General features: G+C 41.8%; 1 protein-coding gene across 8 annotated transcripts in view; it reads left to right on the top strand.

The window, feature by feature from the left end:
* TSNARE1 (t-SNARE domain containing 1) overlaps positions 1–20,678 on the top strand; it is a 461,283-nt gene that overhangs the window by 233,481 nt on the left and 207,124 nt on the right. For all 8 annotated transcript variants that reach the window (XM_040547413.1, XM_040547407.1, XM_040547408.1 and 5 more), the window contains one exon: positions 8,259–8,423. In XM_040547413.1, coding sequence (XP_040403347.1) covers positions 8,259–8,423 — 165 coding nt within the window. The remainder of the gene's footprint in view (positions 1–8,258; positions 8,424–20,678) is intronic.

The raw sequence follows: 20,678 nt of genomic DNA, 5'->3' as shown, positions 1-20,678 counted from the left end.
ATGGGTTTATGAAAGGCAGGTCCTGCTTGACGAACCTGATCTCCTTCTATGACAAAGTGACACGCTTAGTGGATGAGGGAAAGGCTGTGGATGTGGTCTACCTTGATTTCAGTAAGGCTTTTGACACCATTTCCCACAGCATTTTCCTCAAGAAACTGGCTGCTTGTGGCTTGGACTGGTGTACGCTTCGTTGGGTTAAAAACTGGCTGGATAGCCAGGCCCAAAGAGTTGTGGTGGAGTCAAATCCAGTTGGAGGCTGGTCACTAGTGGCGTCCCCCAGGGCTCAGTACTGGGGCCAGTCCTCTTTAATATCTTTATCGATGACCTGGACGAGGGGATTGAGTGCACCCTCAGTAAGTTTGCAGATGACACCAAGTTAGGTGCATGTGTTGATCTGCTCGAGGGTAGGAAGGCTCTGCAGGAGGATCTGGGTAGGCTGGACCGATGGGCTGAGGCCAACTGTGTGAAGTTCAACAAGGCCAAGTGCCGGGTCCTGCACCTGAGGCACAACAACCCCAAGCAGCGCTACAGGCTGGGAGATGAGTGGTTGGAAAGCTGCCTGGCAGAGAAGGACCTGGGAGTACTGGTTGATAGTCGGCTGAATATGAGCCAGCAGTGTGCTCAGGTGGCCAAGAAGGCCAACAGCATCCTGGCTTGTATAAGAAGCAGCGTGGCCAGCAGGTCTAGGGAAGTGATTGTCACCCTGTACTCAGCTCTGGTGAGGCTGCACCTTGAGTACTGTGTTCAGTTTTGGGCCCCCCACTACAAGAAGGACATCGAGGTGCTCGAGAGAGTCCAGACAAGGGCAACGAAGCTGATGAGGGGTCTGGAGAACAAGTCTTACGAGGAGTGGCTGAGGGAGCTGGGGTTGTTCAGCCTGGAGAAGAGGAGGCTCAGGGATGACCTCATCGCTCTCTATAGGTACCTTAAAGGAGGCTGTAGCGAGGTGGAGGTTGGTCTATTCTCCCACGTGCCTGGTGACAGGATGAGGGGGAATGGGCTAAAGTTGCGCCAGGGGAGGTTTAGGTTGGATGTTAGGAAGAACTTCTTTACCGAAAGGGTTGTTAGGCATTGGAATGTGCTGCCCATGGAAGTGATTGAGTCACCATCCCTAGAGGTCTTTAAAAGACGTTTAGATTTAGAGCTTAGTGATATGGTTTAGTGAAGGACTTGTTAGTGTTAGGTCAGAGGTTGGACTGAGTGATCTTGGAGGTCTCTTCCAACCTAGACGATTCTGTGATTCTGTGAAAATAAGTGACAAATGTAGCCCTTGCGATCAGCTGAAATTTGCTGTAGAAGCTGACGCTTTCCATGGGCAAATTATCTGACCTAAGGCTGTGCTCGGTGTCAGCCCCACCACCTGAGCCTGGTGGGAAGGGCATTCTTCCTAAATTTCATCTTCACCTTGGGGTGAAAATACGCGGCACTTCTTAAAAGCACATTGGATATCAGAGAGCTAAACCTCAGGCCTCTGGTTTATTTTCCTTTTCTTCGTCTACCAAAGACATGTCATTTAATTCTCCAACCCTGAGTACAGTGAGATCGACTCTGAACTAGAGCAGCCCTAGGAGCTGAGGTCAGGATTGCTCAAAATGAATTTGGTGGAGTAATAAAGTCTTGAAGGAAAAATAAAGAAGAAAGAAACAGTAGGAGGTATGAACTGGGTACTCTGTTAGTAAGTCTCTTCTAGTTCCAGGAAACTAAATGGATTTTCTTAGTCTTCATGACTGCAGAGACTTGAATGATTGAATTTATAAATGCTGAAAAGCGAATCAGCAAAATAGTTTCTGTTTTTACATTTTCCCTAAAACTAGTAATTTCTTGCAGACTCCATAGCAGGAAGCTGGTAGAAGTGGTGATTTTCTTGCTCAATTTCAGGCCCGCATCATTCAAAAGTAAACAACTTGATCAAGAGTGAAGACAGCAAAACATGAGACATTCTAGTTAATTTAAATAAAAATGTACTTCAGCCCTTCCCTTTATGCTAATTTTTGCATGCTGCTTTTTCTCATGCTACATTGGTGCAGAGTAATCACATTTACATAACTTGAAGAAAATGCTGAATGCATTTCTGTATTTGCCTGTGTTAGAGATGCATGCAGGAAGGATGGAAAAATATCCCCCTGAAAGTGGCCTTTGTTTAGGACTTAAAGGCAGTAGTTTAAAATGTGCCCAGCGTTTGAGTGAGAGGGAAGAGCAAGCAATGGTTAATTTGTGATTGCATTTCTTCCCCTGTTGTCGTGGGAAGCTCCTCTCCTAAGATAACAGAGCTCAGATTACCAATCACCACTGCGATCTTCTGTGTGAAAGATAATGCAAAGTTGTAATATCACTATTTCACTCCTCTAAAAGATTTAGAGGTCCCAGGCTGCTTGTTCTGTGCCTGCCTGAGGCCTTTCTACCTGTAATTGCTTTGGGCTTTTGCTTGGCGAGAAACAGCTCTAAATCTCATTGAGACTGCAGGGTGAGTTGTTTTGGAAGTGTGGTTTGAGAAAGATTATCTAATTCGATTTATTTGTCTTCTTAACCTCGCTGTATATTGTAGATAGGCAGGCCAAACTGGCTATTCCGTGCCATTTTTGTCCTATTCGGCTTGCAGTGCCAACGTGCTATTAAAAATGTGTCAGGCACAAGCAAGTAGCGTAACAACGGCAGTATTCTGCACAGTGGTCCTCCATGCAAAGTATTTTATTGATCTTTAATGCAGGCACTCTGGCCTCATTATTCTACATGCAATAAAATGCGAATCCCTGAGCCTGGATGCTAGCGAGAATAGGATATCCTCATAAAGTGTAGCCTGGCTGTTTATGTGTCTATACATACTATAAAGCAGGAGATAAACATCTCTGCATTTGCATTTTGTGTGAAAGCCAGAGCCAAAATGTTACCCAAGGAGATGTGAGAGTTTGCAGGAGGTGTGGGAGGTGCGTTGATTACTGTTTGAGCTGGCCATATCCCTGCTGGAGGCACGGGAAGCTTCTGGAGACTGGAGAAGACAGAGCACCTTTCCTTGGTGTGCTGCCTGAGGCATGTAAGACCTCTAAAATACTCTTATTTTCCTGGCTGCAAAAGGTTTCCATGGAACAACCTGCAATATGTACTACAAAATTAGCTTATTATTAGTGAGACGACTTCTACCTGGGCTTGTATAAACTTGGGGGTGATCAGGGAATTTCTGAGCTATGATGTGCATAGAAAAGGAAGGTTATTTTCTGTTTGGGGATGGTTTTGAGCTGAGGCAAGTGGCTCTGTGTAGTAGAGCCAGTTGCCAGCCCCCTTCTTCCTGCATTGATCCTGATTTCATGATTTTGGTTATTTTTCAGTGAACTTCCAGTAACAGAAAGTGCGTAATGAATTTTGTGTTTCAGAGCAATAATGTGAAATAATAATGCAATAATAATATTTCAGCACAATAACGTGAAATATTTCAGCACATTAATAACTCCAAGACCTTGCAGGATGATCTAGAATAAATGAGACAGCTTTCAGTCATGAGTGTCTTCCAACCATGCGATTATGAGGACAGCTCTAACTGATTGAAATATGCATTTAAGTGGAGAAGTAGCCAGAAACATATTGTGTTCCTTCTCATTTTCCAGAGTTAGGTTTTCAATCCAGTTAGGAGACTCGCCTTCCTTGTTTTGGCAATAGCAATGCTGTCACATCCATCCTAAGGTAGCAAGGTGAGAGCTCTTCCTCTTCCTAGTTCTCCTCTTCAATTGCCTTCACAGAGAAGCTGAAGGTAGAAGTGCAAATGTCCTCCTCAGCCCTTCATCCCTCTATCCCTCTGGTTGTGTCATTCATCTGGGGGACACAGTCTGTAAACCCAGTTCCAATAAATCTTGGTTATTTACATCTTTTACAGATAGTTTTGGAACGACTGTGAAAGGCTGCAATAGCAGCTCACATCGGACTCCTTAATCATCTGACTTGCATCTAATCTGAGCTGAATAGAGTGTATGCCTGTGTCTCCCTCTTTCTCTCTGCCTTACAATTTTGCTGTGTCTTCATGGTTTTCGGATCCAGGTTTTGCTGAAGTGTGGAAAAGAATTTTTCCATTGAAATCACTAAACCTTTCACTGGTGCTTAGTCTTTTCTCACCTATATCCAGTAAACACATCATGTCCTTTATCTGTAGTACCTGTCCAAATGCCTTGTTTGCTTGATTATTTTAATCTCTGGTAAGGGAACAGCCTGTAATGAGCAATCAGAAATTACATCGTTAAAGTTAGAGACGTAAAAGAGAGCTACAAGACTGAATTGTTACCAGCACCCACCTGCAGGATATTCCCTAATTCTCTGAAGATGAACCCTGCAGGTTAGGTGATATTATAGTAGGAGTAGTTCAGGTTAGATTTCTGCTTCTGGGCGGAATTAAGAGCCTATTAACAGAGGTCATTTCAGTCCCTTCCTTGCTGGTTTTATGTGACATGGGCTGTAAAACTACTGATATTGCTGTGTGCGTAGAGAAGAAATTGTGCATGTTAGCACCCTTCTTTTGTCCCAGATAATATACAAATGGGGAGTGAAGCAGACACAGGGCTGGCTGGGGGGACTCGTCTTCAGAGCAGTCTCAGATGTGCAGCTGATGTAAAGATTTGATGGCTGGTAAAATACAGATACTGGCAGAAGTTGCCCCTTCCAGATAAACTTTTTTTTTCTTTTTTTTTTTTTTTCCCTTTCCTCTATCAGCAGCTGCATATAGCATCTTCCCATTTGTAGAATAAATCTGATAAAAAAATGTAGTTGTAAGCAGGAATGATTTTATCCCAGTGAAGAGATTTTATCCAACAGAAAAAAAGGTTGTGCTGGGACATAATTTTTCAGATATGATGAATAACAACAAAGTATGACCCTCAGTCCTAAGAATTTAGTTTTAAAAGAACTACTGAGCATATCAGATAAGCTCAACTTTTTCTGTCCTATCATTTTTTTCACAGGCAGTGTTTGGTTTATAGATACATCTTGACAAAAATCTGCTACAGGCAAATTTCAACAAAAGAGCAACTTCAAACACATCCAATTAACAATTTATGAAAGGAAATCCAACAGAAAATTACATAGAGATTCACAGGGCATAAAATTTGGCACTAAATCAAATTTAATGCAGAAATGCCTGTATGGGGAGTTATGGCCCCTTGCAGTGCATTGTCAAAAGGAACTTTATCTGTGGAGGCTCAATGAGTGCCCTCCATCATATTTCTTCTTGCTATAAATAAGAGATTTTGTCAGACATGGCAATGAGCAAAACTCTAAAGGGAAAGAAATACACTGATAAACCCACTTATACACAGTTTTCAATCAGAAATATTAAGTCATTAGATTTCTTCTCATTTCCAAATCCAGGATTTGTTCACTTTATCACTGAAATGAGGGACACTCTAGCATCAACAACCACAAAATCACTTTTAATTTCTCTGCACAGCCGGCCACCATACAGATCCCCCTAGCAGGTCATGATGCCTACAGTTAAGGTTACTATGGAGCCGTTTTTGTGGCTGGGAGGCAATTTGAGACCCCCTGCATTCTGTTGTTTCACAGTTCACTCGTTCATTCAGCAGTTGTGGTTGGGTTTTCTCAAAAGATGTTAAGGACACAAAATCACATAATTGCCTTCAGCAGCTCTGAAATTAACTTAAGCCACTACTTTGTTTGGAGAAAAACATCTGTTTCTAGACCATTATGTATTTAAACTCATAAATAGCCGGCTTTTGTAAGAGATGACTGAGCAGCATCACTTGCATTGCTCTATGTGTATTATATTTGGGGGTTATTTACAGATAGTAGGACCAACAAGAGAGGATGACAGATACAGTTGACAGAAGCCAGACCAAGCATCTTTGTGATACAACTGTAGTATTGCAGGGACTAATATCATTTGAGGAGCTGGTTATTGTATTGCTGAATCTCCTGTTAATCCTGTGCTCCCACTTCAGAACAGGATGGGAAACATTTGGTAATTAGCAAATTTGATATCTTCCACTGAAATGGATATATCTGCATGGGGAAGCATGGATTAAGGTGGCCATTCACATGCATTTAAATCCATGGTACAGCAGCTTTGTGACCATAGCACTTCACCAAATCATTGCTTTCCTGCATCTTCAGAGGTCAAACACGTGAGCCCTTCCAGCCTTCATCACCTTGTGCAGTATAACTGGTGAAGATGCAAAAACTCCTCTATCACTAAAAACAAAGCATTAGAATACCCCATGGTGTGTTTTCTTTTCTTCTTGAGTCCATTAATATATGTTTTTGGCAGTGAAACACTCAACTAGATAAGTTACTGTCCAAGGCACACAATAATTGGTGAATAAACCCCCCCAGAGTATCGTAATCTTATTAAAATATCTTTTAAAGTGTAAATGAATTTTTAACCTCATTTTAAATGATGATTTTCTTCCTGTAATGCACCCTTTCTCTGTAGATAACAGATCCCAGGGAAGCAGAAGGTGAAACAAAGATGTTCATGTCAAATATTTTTATCTTCTGTTTATATGTTTGAAATATACTTGACTCTATACTGCCAATTTTTTCTGCATGCTTCTACTTCTTCCATTACCCTACTTACTTCATCACATTGTGTAATTTTCTTCGTCTGCAACTAGACAATGGTGATAATAATAATGAATTGCTTTTGTTAGGCAAAGTCTATATTTAGGCATCTGCAAAAGTTCTTTAGTCTCCAAATGCAGAAATTATACACTTTTTAAAGAGTTAAATAACAGTTTCCAGGTACCTGATATTCTTCAAAATCCAGCTAGTTTGCGTGTCTAAATGTGACAGTAATAGTTAAAAACTACCCATTTTCACTATGCCTCCTTCACAGTTCCTCCAAGGCAAATCTCTAAGCAGAGCAGCACGAAGTAAAACCCCTTATAAGTGGCTTTTTTTGCTCATTTTCCTGCCTCCCTCTTGCATGATTGGTTAGGTTTCTCATTCGTGCCTAGGTGATTTGACATTTTTTTCCACTGCGACTTCCACTGCAGTCCTTACAGTCTTCCAGTCCTTTTGCGCCCTTCCAACAAGCTACGTGATGGCCTTGCTTCCTGTCCAATTTGGGAGAATTCAGGGCATTTAACGACTTTGAGAACTTAGCTGTAGCAAGAGAGCAAAGGCCTTTATTTCTCAAACACGACTCCTTGAAGAGCCCCAGTGTTTGTGTTTCTGATAAGTCCAGATTCAGAGAACTGAGCACCCTCCTCAATGGTTGTGCTTGTTTTCTCCTGTAGTTTTTGTGGACTTTGGGGACATTAAGGTCAAGAGCGTGCTGTAGCAACTGCCATTTCGTCTTTCAACTTCATAGCGCTGGAAGCAGTTGCAATGTCTTTTTATTGTAACTTTTGACTGGGAGTCAGAGCTCAAATCAAGGCCAGTTTGAAGGACTATGTGCATTGTTTGAAGTTAAATACCCATGAACTTGTACGATTGGAGCCTTCTGCGGTGCCTATTAGTTTAGGACTTGGACTCGACCTCTGGACTATCCACACCAACCTCGTATCAGTTCATTCTCTTGAGTCCTGTCTATACTGAATCGTCTATATAGGCGCAGAAGCTAAAGGCTGGGAGGATGAGAAGACCTTGCTAAACCTCCACAGTGTAGATGAGTTGGATCACGAGCAGGCTCTTTGAACCTGGCTCAGAACACAAGCACAGCTCCTGAAGGCAACATGAGCATCTAGCTACCTAGAAATTAGTTTCTGATGTTGAAGCAAAAGCAAGTCAACTCTACAGAGGAAACACCATAAAGCTGTGAGGTTCTCATACTGATGACTGTGCAGGAACATTATAATAAATGCCTTGCTTTTTTTTTAGTTGTATTTATAGTTTCTCATAAATAAACAAGATAGCATCTTTGTTTTCTTTTGAAAGTTGGACTGTAAAGTCTTCAAGGCAGACACGTAAGGCTTATGTACATCTGAGAAAGCATCTAATTCTAGAAGGATTTACAGTAAAATCAATGAGGTAAATGAATGTTTTTTTCAGCTGCATGTAAATGTTTTGTTCTGTGAGAGTTGTCAGAAAACAAACTGGTTGCTGGGGCTCTAATGTAGCTCAAGAGATCTGGCTTCAGGTCCTAACTCTTCCTCAAGACCTGATATGTGTTCTCTCATGTGACTTCCAGTTACTCTCTTCACCTTTTCACTATGGTTTATGTAATCTATTGTATGACTATTTTCTTTCCTGCAAGAGGGCTATATAAAACTGAACAACAGTTAAATTTCCTTTGCTTTCTTTCTATTCCCCCACCTGAGCAGAGCCCTAGGACTCCCTTCTCTGACCTCGCTGATGATGAGAAGATCTTTAACGGAGGAGATGGCATGTGGCAAAACCAGAGTCAGGATCAAGCCTTGCTCTCAGAAATCACAGAAGAGGATCTGGAGGCCATCCGTCAGCGGGAGGAGGCCATTCAGCAGATTGAGGTGAGTAACCTCCTCTTGTCGTGGGCTTGCAAGCTGGAAGTGCAGGTTCCTTGTGTTCTGCATTGCTCAACGTGACAAAAGAAATGCTAATTAACGTGGCTGCCTATACATCATCACTAGATACAGGAGAGATTATCAGGCATTTCTAAAATTGGAACTCTGTGGCAGAAGGAAGAACTAGAAATCTATATGACCTGTAATAAAAATGGCAAGTAGTAATTAATTTTCATTGGCTGGTATTTTCTTCTTCCGTAACGGTCTGTAGTAAGGTAGTTTAGTTGAACTTGCTTTTGAACAGCAAAACAACTTTCTTGGTGTGTTGTAGAAACAATTGAAAGTGAAGTTTGGGACAGAAAATATTCATCTTTCTCATTAGAGAGAATAAGTAGATGAAATAAGTTGATTTTTTTCGAGAATTGTTGCTTTGTCACAGTGTTTGGATATTCTTAATATAGGTAAAAGAAGGCATACTATTTTTCCTCACTTTTTTTTTTTTTTATTAGAGGTGCTATAAATATAATATGGTAAAGGGAACAAAAAGAGGTCTGAATGAGTTAAATATCCCACATTTTTCTTTTTATACCTCTCTTTTATGCTTTGGGAAACTCTTGTTACCCAAATTTAGGTAATAAATGAGTAAAAACTAGAACATAAAATCTTTCTAATGTGTATGCTTTTACAGGCCTAAACTCAAGCTGAACCAAAAAAAGAGGGCTTCAGAATAAATCAGAACATTTAATTAAGGACTATACTTTGTCTTTTAATGGGATTGAGCTAATTTTATCAGAGTGGATTTTGGTTGTGGTGTAGCAGGAATTGTGATTGAGTTAACAGTGGTAAAAGAGGACAAATGTTCCTGCTGTAGAATGGTGCTGTGAGGGTTTGACCTCTGTTTGCACACAGTGATAGTTACATATGAGTCAATCCTGTAAGTAGGAAATATTGACAGTTTTATAGGAGTGGGTTGAGGTTAGCGTACATCTAATCTCTGTTATGGTTTGCTGAATAGAGATGATTGACCTTTGTGCACTTGTGTGCATTACTAGGGATGAAATTGTGAAAGAATATTCTCACATTGAGTATCTTTGGGAGTGAATTAACTTTTCATACCTGGGGAATCTCTTTGCACCGACCAGGACAAACTCTAGGGAACTCTGTTGCAAGAAGATGCATGTTTTGGCATGATCTTGTACTGTGGTGTCCAAGAAGGATGGATGCAATGGTATTTATGCATTGTTTTGCGGATTAAAAGGATGTTGTTGTGATTGTTTATTCTAAAATATAGTCACTGCTTTTCTCTTTTCAACTTTATCCTGCCCTGTTTCATTCCCAGGGGAAAAAAAGAAAAAAAAAAAAGTAGTCCTTATTTTACTGTTTAAAATTCTGTGTTTGTGCCACAGTAAGGTATTTCTGCATGGTGCCACGCTGGACCACGTGGCCATGCAGGGGTGGTCAGGGTGACTTCTGCTGTTTCCTCTCTGTATTGTACACCTCTATGCATCCTGAGAGCTGCTTTCCAGTGGCTTGTGGAAACTGGAGGAAAGCTGCTGGTGTTGAAAGCTGAGGAGGCAGCCAAGGAATTTGGGTGAATATAGTCCCAGTGCTATACAACTTCTCAATAAATGCAGTGCTCATGTATTTTGCAGATTGCATATCTATTGATTTGGTAGCTTCTGCTTACCTTTCTGCTTAATATTAACTTCCCTCTGAATAACCTATTTGACTTTTGCAATTGGTGAAGTTCAGACTTGTGCTTCCCAAGAATGTGTGCACTGCTTTTACCAGTTGTTTTTCCTCGTCCCCAACATAGCTGCATCCATTTTGCTTTGCTATCTGAGATCCGTGTTTATCCAGTAAGCAGGACTGCATTCCACATACATTATTTCAAATGCAGCAAAAACATTTCTCCCCAGGAGGAAAGCATTTAGGCCCAGCAGTATTTTATTTAACATCTCTTTTGAAAGAAATATAATGAAAATGAAATGGATTTTTGGACTGCATCATACCTCTCCCCAGCTGTATTTGAATAAGCAGATGGTGCTTTTAAATCATTTTCACTGGGTTTTGTTTTTCTGTTTGTTGACCCACATGAACATATTTCTTGTGAAAAGACTCATCTTGTACATTAAAACTTCCCCAACTTCATTAGAAGTTGTCAGTGTACAGAGAAGGGACTCATTGAGCTCAAAGTCACCCTTACAACTTTTTTTGCAATATGCTTTCAAAACCAGTAACTAACCAAGAAGGCTGAGAGGAAACATTATTCTTAACTGTCAAACCCAACTAATAAACTAAATTTATCACCAAATTGATATATAGCATTTGTACTCCTGTGCTCTTTGGGGACCAGAATGAAGAATAGAGCAGTGCAAAACATATTTTATGCAAGTAGATTGGCCTTACTGGGATTGTTACTTTTCTGAGTATCTAGCACCAGAAACACGCAGGTCTTAAGCAGAGCATTGCTACAACATTGTGTCTTCTGGGGCATACTGATTAGCACATAACTTCAGAGAAGCTCGTGATGCTGGTACCAGTGTTAGGCCTCTTCTTTTGGAGACATTGAATTTGTCCTTTTTGCAAGAACACATTAAAAAACGTTTTTTCATAGCTAAAAGAACGAGGAAATAAATTCTCTTGCCATCTCGTGTCCTGAAAAACAGATATAAAATTGGGTCCATAATAGATATCTTCTTAATGTTCCAATGGCTCTTTCCCACTTGTGTGTTTTCCACATCTCTAGAATCTCTTCAGAGGTGCAGGTTAATGGGACATTGTTCTCTGTCATGAACATCCCTTGAGGCACTTCTCAGTGTTCACAGTTTCTACCTAGAAAGATAACAGCCATGTCAGAAGTTCAGCTGGCTGTTCATTTTATTTAAATCTACTTCTTTTGATATTGCTTGCAGATTAAAAATAGAGAAGTCTGCAAGGGAGATGTCTCGCCAAAACCCTACATTTTGGATAAAGATCTTTATTGCTTGGAAATGTCAAAATCTGGTAGGACACAGCAGCCTTGACACAAGTGTTATTTCTTAAAATATTGCTTTGAACTGTTATATAAAACCTATTTTAACTTGAACTGTATTGGCAGTGAATAATAGATGCCATAACAACTTTATATATAGCACTGTAAAATGTGCCATCAGAAATACATGAGCTGAACTGTAATGTGCATTGTCAGTGCTCAGTGCTGGCACAAGCTCTGCCATAGCAAGTGGATATAATTTAGCCCCCTGTGCCTTTCATTGGCACCTGTGGTCAGGGGGGAAGAATTAAAACTTTGAGAAGGAATGGATAACCACTGAATGAGGAACTTTGCCTGGTGACTGGAAAGACCTACAGAAAAAAAAAAAGATGCTAAACGCAGTATTGATTCAGATGACCTCTGGTGATCCTTTCAATACAGACACAGCTTGTCCGGAGGTGATGAGAGAGGAGGAGGAGAAGAAGCCCTCCCAGGCACTACCACCACTTCCATCAGGTCATCCCACCTCTTCCACAACCTTCTTTCCTTTCCTGTAGGAGCCTCACATCCCACTCCTGTGCTTCCTGGGCTGCTAATGCAGCAGGGAGCATGGTATTACCATCTACAGTGGGGAATATCAAAAATATCATAGGATCATAGAATCATTAAAGTTGGAAAAGACCTTCAAGATCATCCGGTCCAACCATCACCCTACTACCAATATCATCCAAGGGCATATTTGAAGAGCTCCTGCTGTTGGGAAGGGTTGTGCCTGTAATAGCAAAGGCCAGTTTGTCTATCCTGAGCTCCTTACACCCATTTTTGTCTCCATCCCCACAGGAGGAGCAGCAGCAATAACAGTTCAGCCCATGGGGGTAGGCAGCTGCCCATTTTGTTGGCTACTAAACCTGACATTGCCAGGACTGATCACATCATCTCTCAGCCCTGAAAGGTAGCAGATGTCAGACACTTTATAGAACTAATTGTAGTTATCAAATTACTTAACAATTAGGAGGTCAGTCATTCAGACCAAATGAATATAAGGTGAATCTGGCTGAAACACAGTCTGGTGATAAATCAGCACTAACTGGGTGGACATTGCAGATGGGAGATCATCAGCTGCAGATGCCCATGGAGAGTTCCCCAACAGAAGGGTGCTAGAAAAGCATTTGGAAGTAGTTCAGTGTCAATTCTGCCATCAGCCTATGTGACCTGGGTGCTCATCATACTGATCTTAAGTCACTTATTAAAACAAGGATAAGAGTGTCATCCTACATCTCAGAGAGAATTGGGAGAATAAGTTGTTTAAAGTGTTCTTTCCTCACTTTCCTCATTTAGGTCAGAAGAAGCAAAACATCACAGAAAGGATCCCCCTGGTCCAAGGGGTATTTCCACAGGTTTTCTTTTTTTTTTATTTATTTTTTATTTATTTATTTTTTTTTTTAATATATGATGTAGAACCCAGGCATTAACTTGGCTAATATGAGAAGGTGGACAGTTTTCTCCAGTAATATCTGGTCATCAGAGCATGAGAGATGATGCTTTGCTTGCTTGTGGGAAGTGAGTATACATTGAGAACACCTCCATCTAGTTTCTGATCATCAGTTGAGGATATCCTGGAGAAAACAAAAGAAAACAACAGAACTTCATTTTAGCTGATACCTCTCTTGGCAAAAGAGAAGATGAGCTGAATAGGCTGTGGCAACAGGTGTGAGATGCTCTTATTTTTAGGAAAGCTTGTTCCCCCTGGATTGGTGTTGAGAAATGTTGATGTTCATTTCCTATCTGTTTTGAAGAGAAGTGGTAGATGCCAACTTACACTCCTGTCAGTCAAGCATTTGGAACCAGACAGAAGATGAAATACAATAAAAATAAAATAAGAAAAAGCCCCACAGAGTCTGTCAGAGTATGTTTGTTTGTTCGAACATGTTCCTTGTTCACTCATTACTACGTATAATTTCTTGCTGAGGGGTATTTTCAGTAAAATCTCTCACTGATGCTAACCGTTTAGAAGGTTTAGTGCAAGCTATTTCATCAGCTTCGATAGTCCAGGGGTTTGACTTATGAGGGCTCTGCTTGCCTCTTCACACAGACTTTTCAACTCAAAGTAATGTATAAATAACGTGATATCATGACAAGCACCGTACGTGAAAGATCTGCTGCCGTGTAAGTGTCAAACAGCGTTCAAATGCACTCTGCTCACAGCAGCGTTGGGGAGCCTCATTATCATGCCCATCAGAGGTTGACATGGCCATCCCTGGGACCCGGTATTGAGTTGTTCCCTGGAGAATCCGCTCAGGTATTTTGGCCAGTCTAATTTAAAATGACCCGGGCTGTAGGGCTGCCACTATTTATTTTGGGAGACTATTTCACGGTCCAGCAGACTTCAGTGTTGATGAAATGCTTCCCTCTGTTCTCGCTAAAGATTCCTTACTCGTTCTCAGCTCTTAACACCTAGTAAAACTCTATTGGACCCTGCAAATAATTCTTCTTCCCCTTTGGTGTTTAAACTCCTCAAGTGCTAACAGTTATCCTCCTCTTCACAAGTCACTCTCCCTTGCTTTTCAGCCACCTTGGTGCTCTTTTCTCAATTCTTCCCCATTTGTTAATTCCCTTCTGCTACAGCAGCAGACTGTGCATAGGATTTTGGTGTCGTACCAAAGCTGAACGTAAGAAATGTGTTAAACTCCCATGGATCCAATTCAAAGGTTACAAGCGCTGATGGAAAGATTTCTAGGTAATTCCTACACTAGTAAATTAAGGAGTATCAAGGAACACTACCAGGCACCGGAACTGACTCATTACACTCCTAAGTTGTTAGGGCATATCCTAGCACGTTTTTTTCCCAGTGCTTACCCAAATATTAACACATTTTGAGAGTTAGTATTCTCCAAAAACAATTTGGCTGCAGCCACCCCATTCAGGGGGTAAGAGGACTCAGTAACGTGGATGCAGAGAAGTGCATGCCTGCAGTTGCAGAGCCTGAGAACGGGCATCTTCTCTGTCCTTGTACAGCCGCAGCCCTATTGATTTGATGATTTGATCACAACAATTTTCTTTAGTCTTCTCTGACATTTAGGAAAGAGAAGGAATAAGGAGAATTAAGGGTAAATTCTGTGGGAAACTGTGCAAGCCTGAGGGCAAAATAAGAGATATGTGGAAATAACAGCTGGGCTCTTTTGAAAATGTGAAGCCTTAGCAAATATTGAGAACAAAAAACAGCCTATCCCAGCAGACTCATGCAGAGACCGGCTTCTTAGCATACTGATTTACCTGTTCTGCCCCTGTTTCTACTCTTGTGGCCTGCATATTTATGCATTGCTCAAAAACTAAATTACTTGCCTTCACGTCAAAATGCCTCCTAGTCAATCTCCACGTCCTTAGCATGTCGACTCCTGCCTCCAAACTGCCAGAATCATGCCAGTTAGAAATGAAAGGTTGCATTAATTGGAGTTTCAGAGCTTCTGCCCTGAATGGGCCAGTGCTGTTTTGGTGTTTTCTCTGTCAGTTTGACTCACTCGGTTGCACTCCAGATGATGCTCTCTCAAGCATCTACACTGAACGTGTGCTAGTTCACTTCCAGGCTTCCTTGTGGAGCACGTTAACTGAGGGTGCGTCTGTTCAAAAGTTTTGTGTTGAATGAGAAAAGCACTTCTGGTGAGAATCGCACACGTGTCCTCACATCCTGTGTTTTAGCTCATGCCACAGAGCTCTCAGAGCTCATAAACTTAATGCTTCTTGGATGAAACTGCTTTAAGAGATGTATTTCAAGGCTTCACCTCAGGGACTCTGACCGACAGTAGGCATTCAACCCGCAGGAGGGAAAATCTGCTTCTTGGTCTTCTCCAGCAAGCCAGTAAAATCACATATTACCTTAAGTTCAGCTTTTTCCATCCAGGACAGTTCTCAGTGCTGCCTAAAATTGTCATATACTTTTTTTATCATGTCCTAGAGCCCAGAACATCATCATGCTAGAGGAGCTTCACCATCACGCTAGAAGAAAATTATTCCAACAAGCTCTGACACGGGTTTCTCATGATACCTGCCACCTTGCACAGAGAAAACACACATAAAATAAGATTTTGTTTCAGGGATGAAGAGGCATCACATGGGACCCAGAGGGGTTCCAAGTGAAGTGCTGTGCAATGTCCATATAGCTCGTCAATTCTGCTAGCCTTGCACGGTGTGGTGTTCAACCAGTCCAGATCAAATACCTGGGCAGTCTGGATCATTTCCCTGGAATATAGACAATTCCATAATAACCTGGAAGATGGTGTGGGTGGTAGCTGCATGTTTAAAAGACAAACGTCTGAAAGTCTCATGCAGCTGTGGAGAGTTTTTTCTGTATCTCCTTCTATTTCTACTGTTTACTGAATACAACTGTTGTAAGTTTGTTGTTATACATCCATCTGGCCTATAAACCCAATACATCCAGAGACATAGACAGGAGACACAAAATGAAGTACTGCCAGTTATACAAACTGAAAATTCTTCCGTCATATCCTTTCTGCTCAGACAACATTTTTGCTAAGGCTACTTGCAAATTTCCAAACTTTTTCTTGGTGACTGGCTACAACTGTACTTTTTCCTCTCCTCACGGAAATGGTTAATGCTTGTGTATTTTTGCAATCAGCATTTCATCAGGGATATGTGGATGATCTAGGATTTCACAAGACAGAGAGACAGTAATACATAAAAGCTATTTTTAGCCCTGGGTGTTTCTTGTGTCTCAGGTGTAACCTTATGATGGTACTGTGTATAGTGAAGTGCTTTTAACTAAATTGGTGAGGTATCCACTGTGTACTAGAGATAATTTTCCTTTTTTTAGATTCCCATTGCCTTATCCAGGGACTGTTAGCGTCAAAGAATTTCACCCTAAATCCTTCTCTTTGTGAACTCCTCCTTTCAGTGAGTTTGCACGGAGCTAGCAATGAAAGCCCTGATTCAGCAAATCATATGTAAGTAAGTCTTAAGAGCTTTGCTGAACAGTGATGGACTTCAACAGCTACTAAAAATGAAGTATTTCCTCTGCAGAAGGAGAAAATACTGCTAACATACACGTTATTTTGCTAATAATCTGAATTTTGGATGGACACATCTGCATATGTATCCACAGAAACTGAGCTGAGCTAAAGGCTGTCTGTACATTGGTAAGGTAGAGAGCTGGAGAGAGATCTCTAGTGCTTCTAGTGAAATAGAGTTTATCTTCTGCAAATTCTCTCACGAAAGTGTTAATATTTCCTTTGTTAAAAACGTGTTGCTTTCCACCTCCATTTGCTGCATTTTTGCCTATTTTTTGTTGCCAAATGATGACTGTCTCAATAAAGGTAATATCTTGCTGCTATTTCTGTTAGCGCAGACAGTACAAACATCATCTGCCTCATCGATACGACTATTTTTGTAGATGCGATTTGCTGCCCCAAAGGGGAATTACCACTCTCACCTACTATTTGGGTTAGAGCAGTTCACTCTCCGGTGCTAATTAGTAACAATGCAGACCAATAGTCCATCAATAAGGCAAGATCCCCTAGCAGGACTCTCAAGAGCTGTTACCAAGGATTTGACTTCTTGCCCTCCTGCTTTGAGTGCCATGCTTTCTTTTTTATTCATTTTAGGTTAGAAAATAAGGATTTTTTTGTTTGTTTGTTTGTTTGTTTGTTTTTTCTTCTTCCAGCAGCACATTGCTTCAGATCATGGTACAGTAAGAACACTTTTTTTCCTTGTTTCATGATGGTAGCTGCTGCACTTTACTAATATCCATGAGTCTTTAACTCAGAAAGGGGAAAAGAAGCATTACAGAAGTGAAGGGTGATACAGACTTGCTAACCTGTTGTTACCCTCTCCATTTGGATTGGTGAAAATTCCGATTTTTTTTTTTAACCTATGTCCTGAATAGAAAAAGCTCACGTGGCAAAAGCCCTGAAGCATCCCATCCCTGCCCATGCATCTTAGGAGAGAAGGGTGAACCAAGGGTAAAGATGAGACCCTACAGAGGTTACAAGGGAAAGGGATCACTGAGACGGTGACTGAAATACACATTTCACAGTGAGACCAGTTCGTGTTCCCTCCAGTTTGCCAAAAAGTGCGTGCCTGGTACTGCCTTGACAGTAATAGACTCATGTTCTCACTGAAATTATAGTAAACATCCCAGGCAATGTTAACAGTATTATCAGCGAATGTCAGCTTTTAGAGGCTGATACCAGAGACTATTATTTTACGTCCTCTGCACTCTGCAGGCTCATCTTCTTCAGGTATTCTCTAATATTTTTAGTTGTTCTTTTATGAAAAAGGTTTTATAGAACTGTGGTTTTGTGTTGGTTTTAGAAGGAGGAAGAAAGATATATCTGCTGGGTTTGTCAGAAGATAACCTATGTGGGTAAAAAAATGGTCTTTTCAGCTAGAGGCTTACTAACTTTGTTGGTTTTGGCACCCCACTGTGCCACGTGCTTTCTGCACACCTGTATTTCCCCACTACTCCGTTCACCATCAGTCTACCTGGTATGACCCCTCTGGTTGTCATTTCCTTCCCTGCATTGAAGTCTTCAGTTCCTCTATGTACTGAGGCTACCAGACAGCACACTTGAGGCAGAAACTGCTAAGGCTTGCCTAGATATTATGGAGTAATGCAATTTTTATGTAAATATATGTATTTTTTTAAATGCATATTTTTAGATAAACTCCTGCGCAACCTGGTGTGATGTTGTAGTCTCCTGTGAGCAGGACGTTGGGCTAGGGCCCTCCTGTGGCCCCTTCAAGCCTGAATTATCCTGTGACCCTGTGATCCCATTATCCTTCCATCTCCTCAGACTGTACCACTGAGAGCTACCAAAAGTTCATGCCTTAATCTTCCTTCAGTCTAAATACAAGACACTTCAATTTCCTCACCCGTGTGAGGAAATACAAGTCATTCTCATTCTCCGTCCTCTGACATCTCTTGCCACTGCAGGCAGGGGTTCATGCTCTTCAGCACCCTTCACCACATCTGTCATTTAGCTGGGAGAACAGTTAGGATATTGGGATGGCATCAGGGGGGTGGGTGGGAGTCTGCAAAGGCTGGTGTGGGGACAGTGTCTGTGCCTGCATCTGCAGCTCCCTGGAAGAGAAGTCTGTGGGGTGGCCCTGTGCCCAGGGGGTCCCTGTCCTATCAATGTTGCTCTGTGGACATCCCCTGGATGATGTGTCTGCATGCTCTGATGGGTCCTGAGTACATTAATCAGCATTCAACAGAGTGCTGACATGGTGCTGTGACTATCGAACTTGCTGGATTAGTCCAAATAATTGCATCTTTTTTTGAGCACTTCTTTCTGAGCCATATTCGTTGTTGAGGAATAGATCCCAACAGAGTTTGTTGGAATCAGTCCTTTCCTACCATGCTTATTAATGCTTTACTCCAGCAGAGAAAAGCAAAGAATGAACAGCAGAAAAGGCATCGGAGAGGCCTGAGTATGTCAACCCACAAAACACACGCACACACAAAACAAACAAACAAACAAACAAAAACAACACATTTCTAGTGCTTGGTAGGGCGTTGCTAGTTTACAAAACTTGTAAAAGCGCATGGTTTAGCCTTAGATAAAGTCACCATCCCTGGGTGTGTTCAATGAAAGGTTGGACATGGTGCTTAGGGGCATGGTTTAGTGGGTGACATTGGTGGTAGGGGATGGTTGGACCAGGTGATCTTGGAGGTCTTTTCCAACCTGAATGATTCTATGATTCTACCTCAAACACCAAAACACAATAGCTTTTAAATATTCCTCCCCTTCCTGGAATTCTAGCATCATACAAGCAGCTGGGTTGGTCTGTATTTCCAGTTTGTGTCGGAAGCCAGCTGGTCATTGCAAGCACGGGTGTCTGTAAGCACTTACAACCAGGGTCATGTTTTCATTACAGTTCAGCAAGTGGCGTGCAGATATGGTGGGGCCAAGCATGCAGTGAAAGTTTGGTTGCTTTATTTAGGAAGGAAATGGAGAGTAACTCTTAAAAAATCCACTTGCTTATGGAGGAATCAAAAAGCATTTTTGGATAGTGTGGTCTCTTGCTGATACAAAGCAAAAAGATGAATAAACGTCTGATTTGAGGGTGAGGGATTGCTGTTGAAGAATGGGAAGCAGAAGGGCTTTGGGTCAAAGATCAGTCCATACAAAGCCTGTTTTTACACCCTGAGCCTGAACATCTTCTACTGAGCTGTCAGGGACTAAAAAGACCTTTCTATAAGCACTCTCATGAATGTCTAAGACTTCCCGCTAGTACCTGTGGCAGGCAGTGCTGTGACAGCTGTAAGCATTTGCTTACCTTTAACTCTGCCTTTTTTTTGCTGGTGATTTTTTTAGCAGAAGTCCCTGAGTCCTATCTTCCCTTGTCAGTTCCTGCTCACGCAGCACATGAGGGATCAAAGCTGCTGCAGATGTATGACCGTGCTCCTATCCCCATTTCACAGCTGGGGAAACTGAGACATTGCGGATTGTTTCGCTGCCAGTGGAACTCCATAGAAATGTAAATGCCTTGCCTAAGACCAAGGAAAGAGTGGGTGTCCGTGCCAGGATTAAAGCGCTGCCCGTTCTCTACTTCCGCTCCCAATTCCCTTTGAGCGTGCTGGGATGTGAGATCCAAATACAAGATCTGGCGGAGCTGGCTTTTAATTTTTCTCCCCTTATTTGAATTGCAAGGCAGATGGAACGTGCTCTTGTTCACAAAATACACTGTCATCTATCCAGCTTGGATGAAGCTCAAGGAAAACGCTAATCATCATTTGTAACTGAAGGCAGATCTCCCCTACAGGGGGAGCTTGCTGTGTTCTGAAGTTTCGCCCATGATATCATGACTTTATCGGGAGAAGCTAAATAGCAAACCCATCTCTCCGAGGGCGTGTAGCAGATTGTACTGTCAAAGAGAGAGATAACTTCTTGCCCTCTGAAAAATCCTGAGATATGACGATGGAGAAGGGCAAGGAGGAAAAGAGTTGCTAAGATACTTGCACGCATAAAACACACCTGGGGGAAACATTACCAGAGGGGAGGCTATGTTGGACAAAGTGCTGTTAAGCTCTTAAAAGATGAGCAGTCTCCCGAGTGCTGTGGGACTGACAGATGTCTGTGGTGGAGAGCAGGTAGGGTGCTCCAAGCTGAGCTCTGGAGACTGCAAACAGCATATGCTGAGTTTACAAACGATGGTTCGCTGCTGGCTGCACTCACAGGAGGGGTCTGTGTTCAAAGCCCTTGTGTGAACAGCAGCATTTTGCACATGCCAAGCTTCTCAGCAGCCACCTTTCTCCCCACGCCACGATGGAA

Source organism: Cygnus olor, chromosome 2 (genome assembly GCF_009769625.2).
Source record: "Cygnus olor isolate bCygOlo1 chromosome 2, bCygOlo1.pri.v2, whole genome shotgun sequence".
Classification (NCBI taxonomy): domain Eukaryota; kingdom Metazoa; phylum Chordata; class Aves; order Anseriformes; family Anatidae; genus Cygnus; species Cygnus olor.
The sequence above is the reverse complement of the archived record's forward strand: the minus strand, read 5'-3'. Positions and strand labels throughout refer to the sequence as shown.